Source organism: Mesocricetus auratus, unplaced genomic scaffold (genome assembly GCF_017639785.1).
Source record: "Mesocricetus auratus isolate SY011 unplaced genomic scaffold, BCM_Maur_2.0 Super-Scaffold_100008, whole genome shotgun sequence".
Lineage (NCBI taxonomy): Eukaryota > Metazoa > Chordata > Mammalia > Rodentia > Cricetidae > Mesocricetus > Mesocricetus auratus.
Genome location: NW_024429192.1, coordinates 68,709,350 through 68,731,606, shown reverse-complemented (window position 1 = coordinate 68,731,606; position 22,257 = coordinate 68,709,350). Strand labels below are relative to the sequence as shown.

General features: G+C 45.8%; 1 protein-coding gene across 4 annotated transcripts in view; it reads left to right on the top strand.

The window, feature by feature from the left end:
- Vps8 (VPS8 subunit of CORVET complex) overlaps nt 1-22,257 on the top strand; it is a 207,857-nt gene that overhangs the window by 172,539 nt on the left and 13,061 nt on the right. For 3 of the 4 annotated variants that reach the window (XM_005071628.4, XM_005071629.4, XM_013114581.3), the window contains one exon: nt 7,004-7,054. The exons of the other annotated variant lie outside the window; for it this stretch is intronic. In XM_005071628.4, the coding sequence (XP_005071685.1) occupies nt 7,004-7,054 (51 nt within the window). The remainder of the gene's footprint in view (nt 1-7,003; nt 7,055-22,257) is intronic. 4 annotated transcript variants of the gene reach the window in all.

Here is a 22,257-nt window from a genome sequence, read left to right as displayed (position 1 = left end):
AAACACCTTAGCAAAGTGGCAGGATACAAGATTAACTCAAAAAAATCAGTGGCCCTATAATTCTTAGTAGGTGTGATTCTGTATTTGCAGCTTTGGTCCTCGCAAAAATAGTTGAAGAAAACTCATGTTTCATTTAATTCAAATAGCCTTAGGATAAGTATCTGAGGTGTGATAACAGGCTCACAGTCTCAGTGAAGTAAGATAGAAAGGGTCTCTTATGACTGTTAGTGATTTTTTTCCCATTTCTTCCTAGAAACTTAACAGCAGGCTTTAAGAGGTTCATTTTTATGGGATCCTTCCTGGGGCTTTTTTTTTTTTGTTGTTTTTGTTTGTTTGTTTGTTTCTTTTGGTCTGCCAAGATGTTAGATAATGTAGCAATTAAAAGCCTAAACTCTAGAGACAGACAACTTGAATCTGTTTAGACAACACTTCGGAGCACGTGGTCTTCCTCCAACACTATACTCAGTTTTCTGATCTCTAAAATGTGGAGCAGAAACCACACTGGAAGAGGTGGTGTAGATTAAGTAAAATTGTGCCCATAATGAGCCTACTGTGGTACTTGTCACATAAAATCTCAAAGTATGTTATATATTATTTTTCTTCTTTTAATCATCTCCATATGAGTAGTATGATGTTGTCTTAGGGGGCTGAGAGATGGCTCAGCAGTTAAAAATACTGGCGCTCTTCCAGAATATCAGGGTTCAATTCCCAGCAGCCACATGTCAGCTCACAACTGTCTGTATCTCCAAGATCTGACACCCTCACTCAGACAAGCATGCAGGCACCAGTGCACACAAAATAAAAATGAGTAAATTTTTAAAAAGAGATATTGTCTTAGTTAGGGTTTCTATTGCCATGAACAAAAGCAAGGAGTTTATTCCCTTTCCCAACTCTCAGGTCTGAGTCCAGCACTGAGGTAAGTCAGGGCGGAAACTCAGAGCAGGAACCCACCCATGGAGGGTTGCTGCTTACTGGTTTTCTCTTCATGGCATGCTCATCCTGCTTTTGTGTACAACCCAGGACCGCCTGCTAAGGGTGCCACTGCCCTCCATGATCTGGGCCCTCCCACATCAATCACTAATCAAGAAGATGCCTGACAGACTTGCCTGCGGGCCAGTCTTATGAAGGCATTTTCACAGTGGAGGTTCTTCCTCATTTGAGATTCCCTCTTCTCAGGTATGTCTCAGTTTGTGTCAAGTTGACAAAAAATCCAACCAGCACAAATGTGTAAGTATTAAGACATAATTGTAGATACATTCCCATATGTCTAGTAAAGTAATTGCTTACTTTTAAATCTACTGCTGACATTTCTTTAAAATTCCTAAACACTTCAGATAGAGAGCCCATCTTCTGTATAGATACTTGCTGACTATTCAGCAGCATAGCTGTCCCTAATGCAGGCTCTGGAAACTAGCATTTGTGGAAATCCACAAGGATGCTGTGGTGGTTTGAAAGAAAATGGCCCCCAAAGGGAGTGGCACTATTAGGAGGTGTGGCCTTGTTGGAGGAAGTGTGTCACCGTGGGGGTGGGCTTTGAGGTCTCCTTTGCTCAAGCTTCCCTTAGTATGACACTTTCTGTTGCCTTTGGATCAAGATGTAAGGACTCTCAGCTCCAGTGCCATGTCTGCCTGCATGCTGTCTTGATTTCTGACATGTCGATGATGAACTAAACCTCTGAACTGTAACTAAGCCACCACAATTAAATGTTTTCCTTTATAAAAGTTGCCATGGTCATGGTGTCTTTTTGCAGCAGTAGAAATTCTTAAGACACCTAGTCCCTGATACCAACTTTTGCCCTAGTTAGGGTTTCGATTGCTGTGAAGACATACCATGTTCATGGCAACTCTTATTAAAGAAAACATTTAATTGTGGTGGCTCACTTACAGTTCTGAGGTTAATTCATTTTCGTTCTGGTTGGACATAGCAGCGTGCAGGAAGACATAGTACTGTAGCTGAGAGTCCTACATCTTAATAGGCAGGCAACAGGAAGTGGTCTGCCTCAGTTGGCATGGTTTGAGCATGTAGGAGACCTCAAAACCTGCCTCCACAGTGACTCACTTCCTCCAGCAAGGCACACATCCTAAAAGTGCCACCCCTTTAGGGGTCATTTTCTTTCAAACCACCTCACTGGGGTATTGCCATGAAAGGCCTGACCATGCTTTTGTTTAAAGGAATTTGGATTTGGACTTTGGGAGTTTGCATTAGGAATGCAACGGAATGATTGAAGTACTGCTTAATGGGCCCTATCAATAGGAGCATAGAAGACAGTGGTGTTAAGCATGATTTGAACTGTGAGGGGATGAGTTAAGAGGTTTCAGAGGGGAAGAATTTTAGTATGTTGCCTAGAAATTGTTCTTATGATATTTTGGTGAAGGTAGTGGCTGCTTTTTGCCCTTGTCCAAAAGTTTGCCTGAGGCTGAAGTGAAGGGTTTTGGATTAATTCTCTTGGCAGAGGAAATCTCAAAACAGCCTAGTATAGACTCTGTTGTGTGGTTACTAGTGTTAACTCTAATGAAGCTATATAATGAAAAGGAGCAAGCTGAGCAAGGAAAAATATTTGAGGATAAAAGGGCATCAAAAGTGGAATGGCGCTAAATCCTGTATTCAAGGAGACAAACAGATTAGGAAATGGAATGAAGGCAAGATCTCACCCAGCTAAATTTCCAACTTGTGAAAAGGAATTAAAGAAAAGTTTAGAGCTGGGTGTGGTGGAACACGCCTTTAATCCAACAGAGGATGTTGTTGGATTTGAGGTCAACCTGATCTACAGATTCAGTTTCATAACAGACAAGCTTAGGCAGTAAAAGAAACCATCAAAAACAGAAAGCTGGTGAAGATGTAATTGATCGAGGGGGCCCTATTCCAGTTCCAGTAAGCAACAGAGTGTGGCAGCTTCAGCCATGTGGTTCTGGAGTTGAGGAGAGAAGAAAGGACTGGAATTCACCTCCACAACTAAGGAAAGCCACTGAGACCAGACGTGTCAGGGGTGTCCCTGAATGGAGGCCTAGAGAGGTTTTTGAATGAAGCTATGAAGGTGAATCCTAGATTGCCTTGGAGAGCCCAAGATGTTGGAGATACCAGAACCGTGGGATACCTGCTGAGGAGAGCTGCTAACAGAATGGAACCCGTCCAAGAGAGAAAAGCGTGCTGCAGTTAACAGAGCTGAAGGGAGCTGGAGATCTGAGGAGTGCTTTGACCTCAGACATGGAGATGCAGTTTGGAGTTTGCCCAGCTGGGTTTCGGGCTTGCTTTGGTCCAGTATTTCCTCACTATGGCTCTTTCCCTTGTTTTAGAATGGTAATGTATATCCTGCACCATTGTATGTTAGAAGTATGTGATCTTTTTTTATTTTTAATTTTATAGGGGATTACAGCTAAGAAATTGCATGAATCTCAGAAGAGAATTCGAGCATTTGACTTTTAAATGAGTTTGAGACTACTATAGACTAGCAGGACTTTTCAAGCTGAGCTGAATGCATTTTTGCATTATGATATGGCCAAAAGCCTTTGGGGGCCAGGGAGCGGAATTTGGTGGTTTAAAAGGAAACGGCCCCAAAGGTAGTGGCACCTTTAGGAGGTGCGGCTTTGTTGGGATACGTGTGGTCTTTTTGGAGGAAGGGGGACACTGTGGGGGTGGCCTTTGAGGTCTTATGTATGCTCGAGCCACACCCAGTGTCTCAGTTCACTCCCTGTCACCTTTGCATCAAGATGTAGAACCCTGAGCTCCAGCACCGTGTCTGCCTACGTGTTACCTTGCTTCCCACCGTGACAATGATGGACTAAACCTGAACCGAAGGCCAACCCCTTAAATGTTTTACTGTCCAAGAGTTGCCGTGGTCATGGTGTCTCTTCACAGCAGTAGAAACCCTAACTAAGACAGACGCTTATGCTTACTGGGAAACTTGGTTTGCTCAGATATGGCACCTTTATTCTGTATGTGGTGGAAAATGAGGTTATACTTCCACATCTCAGACATGAGACTCTGAATCATGGTTTCACACCTGCACATTTCAGAAGTTATAAAGTAAAACGTGTGTGCCAGCGTTTTATTGCTTTAGGGGCCTAACTTTGGATATTTGACATGGAGTCACACTCTCCTGACAACTCACACACTCCATTTGGTTCTTTGCCATGTCTTATTTCATATTTCTGTCTTGTATCTTATTTATGTCATTTGACCATTTCTAGCTCATCTTGGATAAAATTTGAATCTGTGTCCTGATTTGGCCTAACTTAACTCACAAAGGGCTGTGTTCAGACTTGATCTCCAGCCAGTGCTGTTCATGTGTGCTTTGATAGCGTCTTGCCAGCTGGGTCTCTGCTGGTTCTTGTACATATTTAATGTGATATTTTTATCCTTTGAGGAATTCATATATGCACAAGATTTATTTTGATCATATTTGTCTCCCACCCCTAATTCTTACCATCCCTTCCTCTCCCTCCCTCCTTCATCTCCTCTTTTTTTAAATAACCCACCAGGTCCAGTGTGTGCTGCCCTATACCCCTGGTAATGGGACCATTCACTGGAATGTGGTCCCCCTACCAGAGGCTACATCCTTGAAAGGAAGCTGACTCTCCCTCCTCCGGGAAGTGTCAAAGCTGTCAGCTGTTGGCAGCTCCTCAGCTGGGGGTTGCAGTGTTAGCTGGGCTGACTGTGCAGACAACCACAGCTGCTGTGGGCTCATGAGTGCAGTGTCTGTTGTGTCCGGAAGACGCTATGTTAAACTTTTCTGTCCTGGTCCCTGAGCCTTGGGTGGGTGGTGACGTAGCTGTCCCATTCAGCTTGGGTGGGGGTGACGTAGCTGTCCCATTCAGGGTGGTAAGTTTCTGTGCTTGCTGCCATCCCCTGCACACAGAGACATCTGTGATGGAGCCTGAGCGCCGCACTGCTGTGTGGGCATGGAGAGGAGTTCCAAGGGCAGTTTGATTCTGTGTCCTCCTAGGAAAACAATAGTAACAGGTTCTCTCCCAGGGCCTGTGAGCTCCCAGGCCATGGGCTCTCAGTCAGATTACAGTACCACACACGTTTCCTCCTATGGAGCAGGCCTTAAATCCAGTTAGAAGGCACCCGTGCACCCCTGGGACAGGTCTTGCATTCCTGTCATTATTATAGCAGACAAGGTTCACAACTGGAAAGATTACTGATGACTCTCCCCAATGCCAGCAGTCTACATGGTGTCTCTTGGTACTATGAAAACAAGGGAGCAGGGTAGGGCTTCCTGGTCAGTCCCAGCTTTATCTCTCCATGCCCTGTGGCCAGCATGTGTGGTCTTCAGTAGTAGGCTCTCACCACCATGTTCTAGTGGAGACCACAGTGGCAATGGCCTGGATTGTCTTAGTGTCTCTGCTTTTCCTTTCTTCTACTTTTATTTTAATCTTCTTTTAGTTTCTTAACTCTGAAATGCAGAATCTTGCTCTTAAGCCTTTCTTATTTTCTTGCACAGCACATAAAGCTCTAAGTTTTTAAAAACAATGATGCCACTGCATTCTACAAATTACCTAAATGTTTTTACATGATAATTCATATAAACTATCGATAATGTGCATCAATTTGACATATAGACAGATGAAGTGACTGTCACCACACTCACGACCACACTCTGCCTCCAACCAGTGCCACTAGGAACTTATTCCCATCACTGGCAGTCACAAACTAGTTCTTTGACATGCCCGATTAGTCTGTATTATCCAGAATTTAAGATAAATAAACGGTAAGCTATGTGTGCTTTTTGTCTGACTTGTATGCAACTCATATTGGATTCACCCACATGGTAGCCAGAGTTCTTTTGCCGTGGCCTTTTTCATGCTGAGCAGTGCTTGTGCTCCCATTGGTCAGCATTGGCCTTTTTCATGCTGAGCAGTGCTTGTGCTCCCATTGGTCAGCATTGGCCTTTTTCATGCTGAGCAGTGCTTGTGCTCCCATTGGTCAGCATTGGCCTTTTTCATGCTGAGCAGTGCTTGTGCTCCCATTGGTCAGCATTGGCCTTTTTCATGCTGAGCAGTGCTTGTGCTCCCATTGGTCAGCATTGGCCTTTTTCATGCTGAGTAGTGCTTGTGCTCCCATTGGTCAGCATTGGCCTTTTTCATGCTGAACAGTGCTTGTGCTCCCATTGGTCAGCATTGGCCTTTTTCATGCTGAACAGTGCTTGTGCTCCCATTGGTCAGCATTGGCCTTTTTCATGCTGAGCAGTGCTTGTGCTCCCATTGGTCAGCATTGCCAGTGAAGCAACGTAGCACTTTAGTTTCACACCATTTGATCAACACCAATTTGAAGGTGAAGGTGGTATAGCTCACCTGGTAAAGTACTTTGCATGTAAGCAGAAGAACCCTTGTCCAAATCACCAACAGCCACATAAAAAGTCACCCACCTGTAAGATAGAACCTGTTACTATTGTTTTTCTAGGTGGACACAGTTCTGGGGAGGCAAAAAAAATGGGTAGATCCATGGAGTTCACTAGCCTGCCAGTCCAGCCAATCCAGGTGCAGCTAGAGACCATGTCTCTAAAGATGAGGTGGCGATGTGGTCGAGGGCACTCCTAAGCCCTCTGACCTCCGTACACACACACATCCAACCACATGAACACACCATAATCTGTTTGTCATACCCTTTTCATACTTTTATGGTGCTTTATTATTGATTTTTTGTGAAATTTTTCTATAAAATTCTATTCATTGTTACTCTGAAAGTAGCTTGGGTTTTTTTTTAAGTTTTTAAATTTTTTTTATCTAAATTAGAAACAAGCTTGCTTCACATGTCAATTCCAGCTCCCTCCCCCTCCCCTCCTCCCATGCTCCCCTGCAATCTCCCCAAACCTACACCCAATCCCCACTGACTCTCCAGGAAGGGTGAGGCCCTTCATGGGGGATCTCCAAAATCTGTCATATCATCTGGGGGTCAAGGCCTAGATCCTCCTGGGTTTAGTTTTAGTTGAATTTTTGGCAATGTGGGTGAAATAAAGTTTAACCATATCTAAAAAGTTCCTAAAATGTTCCCCCCTTTCCAGGTAAAAACCTCGCCATCATATCAGTCCAAAGGGGACCCTCCCACCAGGAAGGTGAGTGTCAAAGGCAGAGGCCCAGAGGACTGCCTCCCCCATCTCCTCCTCCTCCTCCTCCTCCTCCTGCTCTGCTCCCTCCTCCTCTCCCTCCTGTCCCTCCTCCTCCTCCTCCTCCTCCTCCTTCTCCTCCTCCTGCTCTGCTCCCTCCTCCTCTCCCTCCTGTCCCTCCTCCTCCTCCTCCTCCTCCTCCTCCTCCTCCCTCCGTTCCCTCCTCCTGTGCATTCTGCTCTATGGTCACTCTTCTGTAAATAGCAGTGCTGTTTATTTATGCTAATGTTCTCAGGCTGCTTCTGATTGGACACTTCGATATGTTGCTAGGATTCCTTGTTTCTTCTAGACCGGCCCTGGGGGATTTCGGGCCCAGCAATCAGTCTCCTGGCAACTAAGAGCCCTACGAACTGTGGCATTGGCATCCACAGCCTACCAGGGCTGGCATCCTCATGTCCGAGGGCAGTTGCAGATGGAGAATATTCTGAGGGGAAAGCTGTCTGGTTTTCTCAGTGACGCGTTTTCCCTCTAGATAGCTGTGCCCAAAATAAACTGTCTGGAGATACTGCCTGTCAGCATGTGCCACATAATTGATCATCAGTAGATGCTAGACTAGGCGTCTTCTGTGCCACTATTTCTGCCGGTAAACTCTGAGACTCTGATGGGCTATGAGTCTGTGACCTGAACAGTGCCCAGACGGCATTAAGAGAACCACTACAGCCACTTTCTCTGTCCCGCTGTAGCTGTTGGAGTCACGACCCTTTCACGGGGGTCACTTATCAGATATCCTACACAACAGATGTTTACAGTTCATAACAGTAGCAAAATTACAGTTACGAAGTAGCAACAAAATAATGTTATGGTTAGGGGTCACCACAGCCTGAGGGACTGTATGAGTGTCACAGTGTTAGGATGGCTGAGAACCACGGGTGCTGAAGGATGTAGGCAGCCTGGCTTTCTGCCACCTTTGCCACTTTTCTGATAGTTGAAGTGCCCGGCTTTGGTGTTCTATTTTGATTTTGTGCCCCCCCTTTTGTAATTTGACTAGCAATGATGTCATCAAAGTATTTGTGGAACAAAAATGACAACTTGTGACTGTGTTTACTAACAGCTGGTTTTAGCTTCAAAGCAGTGTGACACACACCAGTCCCTTTTCTCTGCCTGCAAACACTGACATTTTCAAACGGAAGGATAGAAACAAGACATAGTGTCTGAAAGTCCTGAAATGTGTCATACAGGAATCTCTCTGCTCTTTGAAAGTGTCATGGGCAGGCAAAACTGAGGGGAAGAGTGTGACTTCTCAGAGCCACCTCGCTGTAACTGGCAGTTAGCGTCATGTGAAATGCAGCTACAGAGGAGATGAGATTTCATTCCCCACGTGGGTTTGGATTCATGTCCTGGCAGCTTCACGTGTATGGGCTTTAAGAGCAAGTAATGCATTGTGGCAGGCGCACGTCTGGAACAGGTGCTCATATCATGAGCCAGACGGAAGAGAGAGGATGAAGCCAGTGTCCCACTGTTCCCAAGGACTCAAGGGCTCCTGTAAGGCCCCTTCCCAAACATCCATAGCAACTGCTAACACTGCTGTGAAGACTTTCATGAACCTCCGGCTATAGTCGGCAGCCAGTCACAATAGAACCTTGTCAGTCTGACTCAGTAAACACGAAAGAATTGGAAGACAGGGAGAAATTGGGTTGTACAAGCTCTTGAACAGCGCCCATGCAGCCATGTCCAACACAATGATTAAAAGCACAGGCTTCACCTACAACCAGGCTTAAACTCAAAGACTCTAAAAGGTGGGTGGCTTCTGTTTTTTCCGTGTGTAAGATAGTGATGATCTTAGAATTGCCCTAAACACTCAGTGAAGTGCTGTTGAAGCACGTGACAGTTGTGTGTGATGTACAGCAAGTACTGTGGTGAGCACCGCTCTTTACCATGGGCCTTCTGACTCCCATGCGCCTTTTCATGTGTTGCTACATATCATCGTCATCGTCATCATCATCGTCATCATCATCATTCAGTCGTCAAGTATTTCTTGACACTGGATCCATCCAGAGCTAAGCATTGGGCCAGAGGTGAAAATGCAGTCTTTGGGCTCAAGTCAGGTGATCTCACAATCACCATACGGCTTGACAATGCCAAGTACAGTGTGCAGGATGTTCTGCCTGCACCAAGAAGGGGCCTTGTTTTCAAATGGCTGTGCCATCTGGTGCAGCCTCGTGTTCTTTGTGATTAGAAGAACAGTGAGGGGCTTGAAGGGGTGGTTAGCTGCTCCTCTACGGCCTTCCTCGTGACAGAAATTTCTGCCAGATAGCTAGGAATTTATTAGATAAATACTCGTTTAGAAGTGGATTGATGCAACCTGTTTTGCAAACTTGGTTATGCCTCAGCTCTGTGGTTTCTGACTAAATCAGAGAAGGGCACCACCATAGATGTCTGTTACCGCTCTAATCCACGTCACCTAAAGGAACGTCCCTGGCTGAGGTGTGGGAGCACCTTTTGTCCCAGCACTTGGGAGGCAGAGGCAGGCGAATCACTATGAGTCCAAGTCTAGCCTGGTCTATGTAGTGAGTTCCAGACCAGCCAGGGATGCATAGTGAAACCCTATCTCAAAAAAGAAACTTCCCAAGCCAGGACTGCATATACATGGACCTTGATGTCTTTTTTAGATGGCCAAGTGTACACCTGTTCCTTCCCCTGTGCAAGAGTAGGTACAACTTTTCAAGTATTCCCCCTTACCTACACATCATCAATAGCTTTTATTTTATCAGTGAGACTCTATTTCCAGCATTCACTGAACAGCTTAATAAGCCATTAGTTTTACCGGTATCTATTCGGCTTCAGACATCTGGAGGCTACTGAGTTAGGTCGAAGGACAAGCATTCTCCATAGTTCCAAAGACGGAGCTGGTACCAGTGTAGCTTTTGGTTGGCTTGGATGGAATGTTTTACAGTAGTGGCTGCAGTTGACAAGCCAGTACTGGTACACTGTTAATCACTAAGGTCTGTGCTTTACTTCGGACCTGAAGCCTTGTGTTGTGTATCTGTGGATTCTGTCGCCTGTGTAACGAGCTGTGTGTACTGAGGATCCTACAGGCAGTCTCACTAAGCCCCGCATCCTTATGCCCCACCTATTGATAATGCTTCCTCCCCCAAACATTTTACAACTACTGGTCTCTTTGCTGTCTTTGTGGTTTTGCCTTTTCTGAAATGCCATGTAGTTAGCATGTTGCTTCTTGTACCCCACAGTCAGCATTTGAGATTTCTTGGGGTCCTTTCATGGCTTAGTGGTCAGTGTTTCACCCTTGAGCAGCATTTGTCTGTCTGTACTGTAGTTGGTTTGCCCACTCACCTTTTGAATGACATCTTAGTTGCTAACAGGTTTTTGCAGTCATGCCGAAGGCTACAGTAGACATCTGTGCAGGTTTCTGTGCGGACATGTTTCCAGGCCATACAGTGGATTACTGAGTTATACCTTGATGCTCTCAATTTTCTACACTGTCAAGATAATTGACTTCAGATTTAAAGAGAAATAGTTTTTTGGCTAGTACTGGTGGTTCTGGCCTGAGATCTGGCAACAGGCTCGTTGCTGGCCGGCTCTGTATGTGTGGGGTGTGTGTCTGCGGGAGCAGCCATTAATGTGATCATTTTTTACTTTTATAGAATTTACTATTAAAAATTGCAAATAATTGAAAGCATCACACACTAAAACTTAGACTCAAAGTCAGACTGGGCATTCAGAGCAGCCACCGGGTTACATTTTATACTTTCAGTATCAAATATATTTTGTGCACTTAGCTACCACCAAAATCACAAAGTCCATGACAGAATTTGAACTAGAAAAATAATTAGCTTTGCATCCTCTTTCCTAACCCTGTCCACTCTGACTCCTGATAGGTTTAGAGACTGTTCCTTGTGCCCCTGGAATGTATTTCCCATTTCCTGGGTGAAGCCCCTGTACCCTTCCTTGCCTGGTGCTACGCCGCTGATTCACTCTCCTCTCTGGCTCGTCCTCCAGCCTGGCTCTCAGCAGTGGGAACTCGCTCCTGAGCTCCTCCCCGATGGACCATCTCGGAGGAAGCAGATTGGTGTGGTGGGGCATACCAGATGGCTTTTCATGGAGATAATGACTCCTGTCTTACTGATGCTTCCTCTTGTTTTTCTGTTGATGACTTTTTATCCTGACCCCTTCCATCCAAACTCCTGGTCTCCCTCCTGCTTCTACCCGCCACCGTGGCTGCCCTCTGTGTACTCCTTACTTGGTTGATTCCTCGGTGTGTTTGGGTGTTCTGTTTGTCTTCATTGTAAAGGTTTCTTCGAGGGCGGGGGCATGCTTTGTGCTCTTGAGTTTACTGTGAGTATCCTGGCTTTTCTGGTTCTGTTTCTGATTTAAACTAGCAAATTCTGGTTGTGTAGGTCTGATTTGTTATAGGCCCTGAATGCATTGCATGCATATTATACAGTTACTTTTTAAAAATCACTTGCGAGAGACTGTGAAAACAAACAGGCATTTATATAGTATTTTACAATTACACCGTTACCTCTCTGGTTCTCCTTGTTGATCCATGGACACTTGAAGTAGCTTCAAACATTTTCATTCTGAAGAACCCTTAGTCACTCTTGTCAGAGAGAGAGGTGGGTACGAGTGTGAGGGCCTCGGCACCACGTGGAAGTCAGACAACTGAAGGAGTCGGTTCTCTCCTTCTACCCCAGGTCCCAGGGATCAAATCCGGTGGTCAGGTGGTCAGGCTTGCACAGCAGGCCTTTCACCCACACAGCCATCTCTGCAGCCCTCCCACGGTGTGCTAGTTTGAATGTAATTGGCTCCCATGATCTCATAGGGAGTGGCCCTATTAGGAGGTGTGGCCTTGTTGGAGGAAGTATGTCACTGGGGGGCAGGCTTTGAGGTTTCAGAAGCTTAAATCAGTCCTAGTGTCTTAATGTTTCTTCCTGCTGCCTTCAGATTGAGATGTAGAACTCTCTTCTCGTTCTCCAGCATCATGTCTGCTTGCATGCCGCCATGTCCACAATGATGATAATAGACTAACTCTCTGAAACTATAAGCCAGCACCAATGAAATGTTTTTCCTTTATTAGCATCGTCGTAATCGTGGTGTCTCTCCACAGCAGTAGAAACCCTAAGACAGCTAGCAATCCTGTTAACCTGGTCAAGAGCCCAGTCTGAACTCAGCCCAAGCTGTCGTTTAGGGCAAGAGCACCGCCATTTAGAGGGGCTGTTTTGAACCTAACTGGGTCCCGGTGAGAATGTTTGCCCTTTGTTGGTCTGGTGTGTTTGATGTGTTGTTGGGCCTGGGTTTTGATATGTTCTTCATATGCCCATGTGCCCAGATATCCCTGTATACCTGGGTAGGTTGAGAGGTGGTGCTTATACTTTAGGAATAAGCTCTTACCAGGCTGTGCCTTCTGGGCCGTGTTGGAGAGGTTGTGCTTTATGGGTGAAAGGATGAGATTAAGTCACCTGCTTCTGTGCCTGTGCTCAGAGTAGAGCCAAATGCTGCTTTGTAAAATGGAGTCCCCTGAAGCCAGGCACAGCTGAGCACACTGTTCTACACACTGTGGAGTTAGAGCAGGCACAGCCGAGCACACTGTTCTGCACACTGTGGAGTTAGAGCAGGCACAGCCGAGCACACTGTTCTGCACACTGTGGAGTGACAACTGGCATGGCCTGGTCTCCACAATTAAGCTTCCGATACTGCTCCCTAGGGAAGAGTGCTGTAGTTCTCCTGGGATGACCCTGGGGTTGTAGTGTTGGCTGACTCCATCTTTACTCTTTGGCCACATCCAGCTGTTTTGTTTTCAATAGTGAGCTAGTACATAAATAGTTGTACAAGTCCAGGGATCAACTCTGATTCTTTTTAAGTAATCATTCTTAAAGTCTATATTTATCTTTCTTCCTGCTGCCTAAGGGCTCCTCCCAATAACGGTCCTTTTTCTCGGTTCTGCTCTGCAGAGTAGCCCTGTAGTCTAGGTTGCATCTGCTTTACACCTGAAAATCTCCATTCCACTACCTTTCACAACTCCCATGTCCTTAAGAACTGGTTTTTAAACATCTCTAAGGCTGATTTTGATGAAGCCAGTTCTTTCTAGTAGAGAGAGAGCAGAAGCTATCAATGTTTGAGCCTGCATTTATCCCCGGGAACAATCTTTTCCACATCTCTGGAGCTCTTGGTAGGAATAGTGGAAAGTTTCTCACCATGTAATCTAGGAGTTGAATGATTCCCAAAGGAGACTGCTGCCTGGTCCAGTTGTTAGATGCTGAAAGGAAACTACCACCTGATCCAGCTGCTAGATGCTGGATGGAGGAGATTGCCACCTGTGGTCCTGTTGTTAGATGCTGGATGGAGGAGACTGCAGCCTGTGGTCCAGTTGTTAGATGCTATATGGAGGAGACTGCCACCTGTGGTCCAGTTGTTAGATGCTATATGGAGGAGACTGCCACCTGTGGTCCAGTTGTTAGATGCTGGATGGAGGAGACTGCAGCCTGGTCCAGTTGTTAGATGCTGGATGGAGGAGACTGCAGCCTGGTCCAATTGTTAGATGCTGGATGGAGGAGACTGCAGCTGTGGTCCAGTTGTTAGATGCTGGATGGAGGAAACTGCAGCCTGGTCCAGTTGTTAGATGCTGGATGGAGGAGACTGCAGCCTGATCCAGTTGTTAGATGCTGGATGGAGGAGACTGCAGCTGTGGTCCAGTTGTTAGATGCTGGATGGAGGAGACTGCAGCCTGATCCAGTTGTTAGATGCTGGATGGAGGAGACTGCAGCTGTGGTCCAGTTGTTAGATGCTGGATGGAGGAAACTGCAGCCTGGTCCAGTTGTTAGATGCTGGATGGAGGAGACTGCAGCCTGATCCAGTTGTTAGATGCTGGATGGAGGAGACTGCAGCTGTGGTCCAGTTGTTAGATGCTGGATGGAGGAGACGCCACCTGTGGTCCAGTTGTTAGATGCTGGATGGAGGAGACTGCCACCTGTGGTCCAGTTGTTAGATGCTGGATGGAGGAGACTGCCACCTGTGGTCCAGTTGTTAGATGCTGGATGGAGGAGACTACAGCCTGTGGTCCAGTTGTTAGAAATAAGCGCAGAGTCACAAAGCAGAGATCACCACCCCAATTAAAGTGTCTCAATGAGGCAGGTTGCCATGTTCATAGAAACAGAACATGCTCAACCAGACAGGGAGTCAGTTGGTTTTCATTCTAAGATAGGTGGTGACTGTGACCTTTCCTCATTGGCTGGGGTCCAACTACACAGTCTTTCACAGATGGCTAGTTTCAGAGAAAAAGAGAGAGATTTATGTGCCTGAGAGTTCTGTCTGCATGTATGTCTGTGGACCACATGCATGCCTTGTGGCCTCAGAGGCTAAAAGAGGCTTTGAATCCCTTGGAACTGGAGTTAGATAATTGTAAACCACCACATGGGACTGGGAACTGAATCCAGGTCTCTTGCTTAAGTTCATTAGGTATGGTTTAAAATCCATAAAATCTGTAGCAAAACTTGGACTTAAATTTATAACAAAAGGCTTACAACTAAAACTCTATACATGTGATACAATTCTTGTTTAGAATACACTGTATATTTAACTTATTCGACTCGTGTTTGGGAAAATAGATGTTTTTAAATAGCAGTTCTATGACTTTACTCCATCTTGGTTGATGGCTTCGTCAAGATGAATGACACCACACGGCTGGCAGCCATCTTTATGAAGGTTAAAGGGCACATGCCAGGTGATGTCACCTTCTTAAGATGACCATGTAGCATAAAACATCAGTTATGAAACTAAATTAACACCCTACAAGGATGGCAATGCTCCTGACTGCCGAGTCATTGCTATAGCCCTTTCCCCCCAAAAAAAAGAAATAGGGGAAGGGGTTGGTCACTTACGTCATTTAAGTTCCAAGAATGCAGCAGGGCCTTTCTATACACAACAGTTACAGGTGGGAGAGATTAAAACATTTGCATAAAGGTTTTACAAGGTGGGAGAAAATAAAAAGATTTGAATTCCTTGTCATAAATGAAAGTCTTGGAGGGTTTGACTGACAAGATTAATATTTTGAGTTTCTTTTGCTTTTAAAAGGCTTGCGTCTTCTGGCACGGAACTGCCTCACAAGCCAGGGAAGGGTGGGGGGCAGCACACAGCCTCCCAGATAGAACCCCCACCTTTCCCTCAAGTCCAGGGAACCCCACCACCTGGGGTGTCCATCGAGGACTGGACTGCACAATGTGAGGCAGCTGAGGAGTGCCAAAGGCCTTCTCCTCCCAGGGCGGTGTCTGACTTGGAGTCCCCCAGGCTGAGTGGAGATGCTGGGGAGAAAAAGGCTTCCTTCGACACACTCACTATTCTCACTGAATCATAGATGTTTTTTCTTCAGATAATTGTTTTTCATTTGCCATTTTCCACCAGGACTATTTCTAGAATCTTTATATGATTTTTTTGGTTTGGTTAGGTTTGCTTTTAATTGTTCTCACCAGTTGCAGTTGGAGGCAGAATCTGTGGAGCTCTCTGGGCTGCCATGGTGAGGGGGAGCCCTAACTAAAGCTGTCTTCCTGTAGTGGGCATGACCTGAACATGCTATACAAGAAACATGCAAATACACCATGTCTTCCCGCAGTATCAGGATTTATTGAATACAATAAAATCATAAGGTTCGATGACAGCCTTTATCATTAAATCCATCTGCTTTGGTAGCCTAGCTAAATGGGGGGAGAAAAAGGAAAAGAAAGGACCTTACTGCTCCTATAGTGGGTACCTAGGTGTGGTGAAGGAGGTTTGTTGTAGATCTGAGGGAGAACATAGGGACATCTGGGAGAGCTCAGAGTGGACATGACCAGACTGAGCTGGGCCATATGGGAGGGGAGGGGAACCAGGTGCAGTAGCCAGGAGGCCAAAAGTACAAGAAAAAAGAAGAGTCAGATAACCAAAATGTCTGGATTATATAAGGAAGGGGAGCACAGCCCCTGGGTTGAAGAGTTCAGGGTAGAGGACAGGGTATGTGAGCTATACCCTCTGAACAGGTAAGGACTGAGGGATGCTGGGAGAGCCTGGCAGCCAGGTCGGCATTGATCTATTAAATAGGCACCTCAGCCGTTTGTCCCGGGGTTTGGGTTTGAAACACTGGCCACTCCTAACTAATATTAACTCTCAGATCACACAGCACACAGTGTGTATGTATGTGTGTGTGTGTCTCTCCTCTCTCCTCTCTCCTCTCTCTCTCTCTCTCTCTCTCTCTCTCTCTCTCTCTCTCTCTCTCTCTCTCTCTCTCTCTCTCTCTCACTGTGTGTGTGTGTGTGTAAATGCCTATCTGTCTGTGTCTGTGCATGTGTGTGTATTACAGAATGAATACAAAGTAAAGAGGCTTCGGCAGTGAGCTGAGGAAATCTGCATAGATACAAACTAGACCAATGCTGAGAGGGAGCTGCTGGATTCGAGTTTGAGAGCAAAGCTGCAGAATGTGACTGCGTAGGGATAAGGCTATACCAGGTCCAGGTCCAGATGGGCACGTAGGTGGGCAGGCAATGAGTAGGCTACATTACCAATGGGGGACCAGACTGAATCTTAGATACACGGCCCTTAATGTACACACCTGGTATCAGATGATCTCTTGGTGTTGGGGCCATGCTGTCACATTTTTAAGTACCCCCACATTTATGGGGTACAAGTGAGGAAATTATACTTTTTCCTAAATCTGGTGAGTCCAATAAATTCTTGGATCTGGTCTCCCCAAGAGAATTTTAATATGCCCACGTGCCCCTGTAATTTCAATTCTCCCCGATAAATTTATAGGATGGCCTTTTTTTTTTAGTCCCAGGAATAAGTCATTATTCTGTGAATATCCTCTTCTAGATAGGAGGTGGCTGAGGGATGGTAGAATTTCTAGGTCCACCCAGGACCTGGTGTCATCCTTCTCCCTTAAAATGGAGTAAAAATTGTTTATAAATAGAGTCTTCTAGGGCATTCAGCCTGAAAAATTACTCCTTTGTATAGTACAGAGTAACTTAGAATGGGGCGTAGCCTCCTGGTCTCAGTGGGATGGCACTGTCTACCCATTGCTCTTGTTATTCTCTGGAAGCTACAAAGGTTACTCAACCCCTTCCTCTGGATACTTACAACCTGTTTGCCCAGTGGGCCCCGACTCTGGTCTTCTCTGGAGAGCAGACTCAGCTCTGTCCTTTGTCATGCTACAAAGGTGAGAGCATTGATGAACTTAACTGTCCTTATTCTAGGCTCTCTATTCATAAATGGGACCAAAAGCACATTGTCCTTTTCAGAAGCCATTTTGCATGCTCACCCTGCAGTGAACAAGCCAATACCAACCTGCTGATTCCGTTCACACATGCCATCGATGGTATACATTCCCGCCTTGCAGAGCCCAGTGCTGGCCTGTGCTGGTACTGCTTCATTTGTGACGTGTGGGATCGTTATTTCCCATCTACACAGGCCTCACCTGCCTTTATCCAAGTCAGTACAGTTTGTCTGGAACAAAGCCTGCAGTGAGCTTAAGTTCATCAGCAGAGATCCCTGTCACTCTTCTGCTTCTCGGGGCATTCCTTGGTTGTTCCCGCCTGGCCCCGGTGTGAGGCTGTTTATAGACAGTTAGGGTGCCAGTGGCAGTTCTCGGGGCCGTCTTTGTTCCCTCTCTTCCAATGGAAGAGTACATATCCAAATTAGGCCATCATGTCTGTCATCTTGGAATGCATCAGGCACTACAATTGTAGCTGCTGGTTCAGCTGACTTCCTCTGACTTTCACACTGAGGCTGTACACACACACACACACACAATTATCTTTCCAATTCTTAGTGTGTTAGTTCCAACATCTCTGAGCATTGCTATTGCTGCTTTCTGGGCTATGGGTCACATTTCCTGCTCCTCCTGTCTAGGAATTTCAGATTGTATGCTGTATATTGACAGCAGTGGTGTCGAGTGTCTGCATTTTCTTGTCTTCTTTTAGTGGCATTCAAGTTTGGCTGTCAGATGCTGTTAATTTTTCAGGGAATTCGTTCTCAGCTGTTTTAGGAATAGGTTTGAAGTATCCCAGATCCCATGCCTGGCTCAGGACTGGGCTTCTCCTCCGACATCCAAATCTTTATCCACACTCTTTCCAGTCTGGATGGTTAGCATTCTCTTGTCTTCTGGCACTTTGCCATATCTGGAATTACCATGTGACTTCCAGAGTCTCAGGCAGCATTTCCCGCCAGGCCTCTGGAGTCCAGCCTGCACCAGTGAGTTGAGGGCTCTGGAGTCTAGCCTGCACCAGTGAGTTGAGAGTTAGGCCCTGTATTGATTTCTAGCTCACCTCCTTCCTCTTCAAATTCACCTGCTGGTGTGAAGCTCCTGGCTCGTTTTTAAATTTTACTTCTTTACATTTATTTGATTTCTTGGGGGGTGGGGAGCACACACTTCTTGCCTTCATCCCAACAACCAAGTCCTACAGGAAGAGTTTGGACATGTTTGTCCCTTTCAGGCAGCAAATTCCTGTTGAGAATAACTGTAGCACAGCCTTGTGATAGGCACTGTCCTTTAATTTGTAACTGGATTGTTAACTTGGTTTTGCTAATTGTCTTAGTCACTGTTCTGTTGCTGTGTAGAGACACCATGACCACAGCAACTCTTGTTTATAGTTTCAGAGACTTAGTCCATTATCATCAAGGTAGAGCTTGGCAGCAGGCTTGGTTCTGGAGAAGTGGTTGAGAGCTACATCCTGATCTGTAGGCAGAAAGAGAAAGTGCCTGGGCCTAACATGGGCCTTTGAAACCTCAGAGCCCACCCCAGTGACACACCTCCTCCAACAAGGCCACACCTCCTAATCCTTTCAAATAGTGCCACTCCCTGATGACTAAGAACTCCAACATATGATCCTTTGGAGGCCATTCTTATTTAAACACATTTCACTCCCTGGCCTCCATAGACTTGAAGCCATATCATAATGCAAAAATGCATCAGTCCAACTTCAAAAGTTCCATAGTCTTTCACAGTCTCAAGATTGCTTAAAAGTCCAAAGTTCAAAGTCTCTTCTGAGACTTGAAGCAGTCTCTTACTGAAACCCCCTTGTGAAGTCAAAATCAAAAAGCAGATCACATACTTTCAACATACAGCAGCACATTCCAAAAAAAGGGGAGGATGGGGAGCATACTGAAAAATACTGTACCAAAGCAAGACTGAAAACCAGCTGGGCAAACTCTGAACTGTGTGTCTCCATGTCTGATATCAAGGTGCTCTTCAGATCTCCAACTTCTTTCAGATGTCTCTATCCTGGGCTGGTTTCACCCCCTCTTAGCATCTCTCATTGGCAGGTATGGCATAATGCTGGCATCTTCACCTTCACAACTACATACAATGACCTCTCTGGGACTCAATGCAGGGACATCCTGACATATGCCTGGCCTTGGCAGCTTTCCTTTGCCACAGAGGGAGATTCTTCAACTACCCTCTTGTGTTCTTGACTCCAAAGCTAGAACCATGTGGCCAAAGCTGCCAGCCTCTGCTGCTTGCTGAGGCTGGAGCTTGGACCCCTCTTCAGTTACATTAGGTTTCTGTTTTCAATGGTTTCCTTCACCACTTAATCATTTCTTTCTTTCTTTTTCACAAATTGGAAGCTTAGATGGGTGAGTTCTTGCCCTGAGGTCACCACTTCTTTATTCCATTTAGCATCAGGCTTTTCTTTAAGCTTTTTATCTCCTTGAGCACTGGACTTAGCTCCATTATACTTCCTGGTACTCCTTTTCTCCTCAAACTGTACATTTTGTATTTCTCTTTGTACGGCTTACCCCTTTTCATTATAGATCTGCTTAAGAGTGGTCACTAATAATGACAACAGAGTCAATACTGGTCTGTCTTGAAATCTCCTCTGCCAATGCCATTAATACAAAACTCTTCAATTTAGCCACAGGCAGATTTTTAAGACAGGGGCAAAAAGCAGCCATATTATTTGACAAAATATTCATAAGAATGGTCTCTAGACCACTTACTAATACTCTTTCCCTCTGAAACTTCTTGAGTTGAACTCCCAACTGTTCAACTTACCTTCATACTGTCTTCCATGTTTCTACTAGGAAGCACTAACCACCACCCACCCCAAAGCCTCCAACCACTTTTCTCAAAAGTCCCGAAGTCTTCTAAATTCTTCCAGCAAGCAGCATGATCACACTTGTCACAGCAGTGCACCATTCCCTGGTACCAACCTCTGTCTTAGTCTCTGTTCTATTGCTGTGAAGAAACACCATAACCATAGCAACTCTTATAAGAGAAAACATTTAGCTGGGGGGTTATTTACAGTTTCACAGCTTGGTCCATGATCATCAGGGCAGGGAGCATCACGGCAGGCATGGTAGGCATAGTGCTGAAGATGTAATTGAGAACTACATCCTGATTCATAGGCAAAGAGCAGGGGTGCTAGGCCTGGCATGGCCTTTTGAAACCTCAAAGCCCCAGTGACGCCCTTCCTTCCACAAGGCCACACCTTCTAATCCTTCTCAACTAGTACCACTCCCTGATGACCAAGCATTCAAATTGAGCCTATTGGAACCATTTTTACTCAAACCACCATACTAATTTTAGAGCTAAACCCATGATTCTGGTTTCTTCTCTGTATCTCTTGTTATCAGGCCATCATTTCTAGGCATGTTTGCTTAGTTCTGATGGGCAGGAATGTGAGAGCCAGATGTGATCCAGATCTGAGGACTCTGATAGAACAATCAATCAATCATGATAGATTTGGCCCCTTAGAGGAGCCCTGAGCAGCCCATCAAGATAATTGTTGGACTTTTTCCTAAGTAAAAACAATCAGAGGTGGTCAGAGGATAGCAGGCCTTAATTCTATATATATATATGAAATCTTTTCTGAGTCATTTTTTAAGTAAGACCAGACATTAGGCCAGTGATGAAAGAAAGGGTTTCACCCTTTCTTTAGAGTGCCACCCTCTAAGATGCCATCTTTACAACTCTGCTGCCCATAAAAAGAAATCTTAATAGGTTTTTAACATTTTCCCCTTTCTGGCAAAAATAGAAAGTAGTTATAGAAAGGCCATAATCTACCTGTGGTCAAGCGTCTAGTCTTCTTAGGAACATGCACTGGGGACCCTGGCCTCACCTTGTGTCCCCTCTGCTACCGCTGTCTTTTTCATTTCATTCACGGTGAACCCAGCCTGACCCCTCTGGGTAATGGTGACTGAGTACTGCCTGCATTACAGTAAGGTGACACTCCTACCTGGGAGGCAGTTGTGGCCAGCACTCCCTAATGTCAGGCTTTAATGAATTTGACTGAAATACTACGTTACATGTCTAAACCTTCACAGTACATTCTGAGGTTGTCAAACCAGCTTTTGCAATCCACTCTGGTGTGACAGGATCATCAAGCATTTGTTCCCCAGCTGCCTTTCACAGTAGGTTAGGCAGGGAGTAGCCAAGCGTGTGCGTGGGTAGCATATGGGTTTCAGAGACATTACGCTAACTCGGGGACATTCTGTGAGTGAAAGAGAGAGCACAAAATGGGTAGATAGAACAAAACACACAAAACCACTCAGCTTAAGTAGCAGAGCAGGTCTGTGGGCCCGGCTCTGGGAAGGCAGAGGCAAGTAGGTCCCTGAAGTTGGCTGCTCAGGCATTTGATGAGCTCCAGCTTCAGTAAGAGGCTCCATATCCAAGGGGGAAGGGAACAGAAAAGGAGGTGAGACTGATTGACGACGCCACATGAATATCAGACCTCCACCATTTCACACAGAAACACTTGTGCTTCCTTCTGTAATGAAACAGCACTTAGTGATACTCGCCTCTCGGGTTACCTGGAAGACACTTGGCAGGTGCAGAGTCAGCACCCCAGCCAATTAGGCAGCTGAATTTGCCTGTGGGAAACCCATAACGCCTTGTAATTTCATGTCACCTCCTGTCTGCCACACATGTGTTTTAGTGGCTCGCCCTGTCGTGTACTAACAGGACATTAGCATGTCAGGACCTCAGTGTCCTGCCGTCTACAGACAGTAAATACTTCCTCCTTGGGCTGCTTCTGTGTTCTTAAACACAGAGGCATCTGACGGGCGACCAAGAGCCCTCTGGGCAGCAGGAAGCCTGCATCTCCCCCTGCCTCCCTTTACCCCCTGGCAGCAGCTTGGGAAACAGTTACACAGACATCCCTGCTACGTCATAGATGTGATTAGTGTCACTAATGATTAGTGTCAGAGCCAGCATCGGAGTCCTCTCTAGGGCT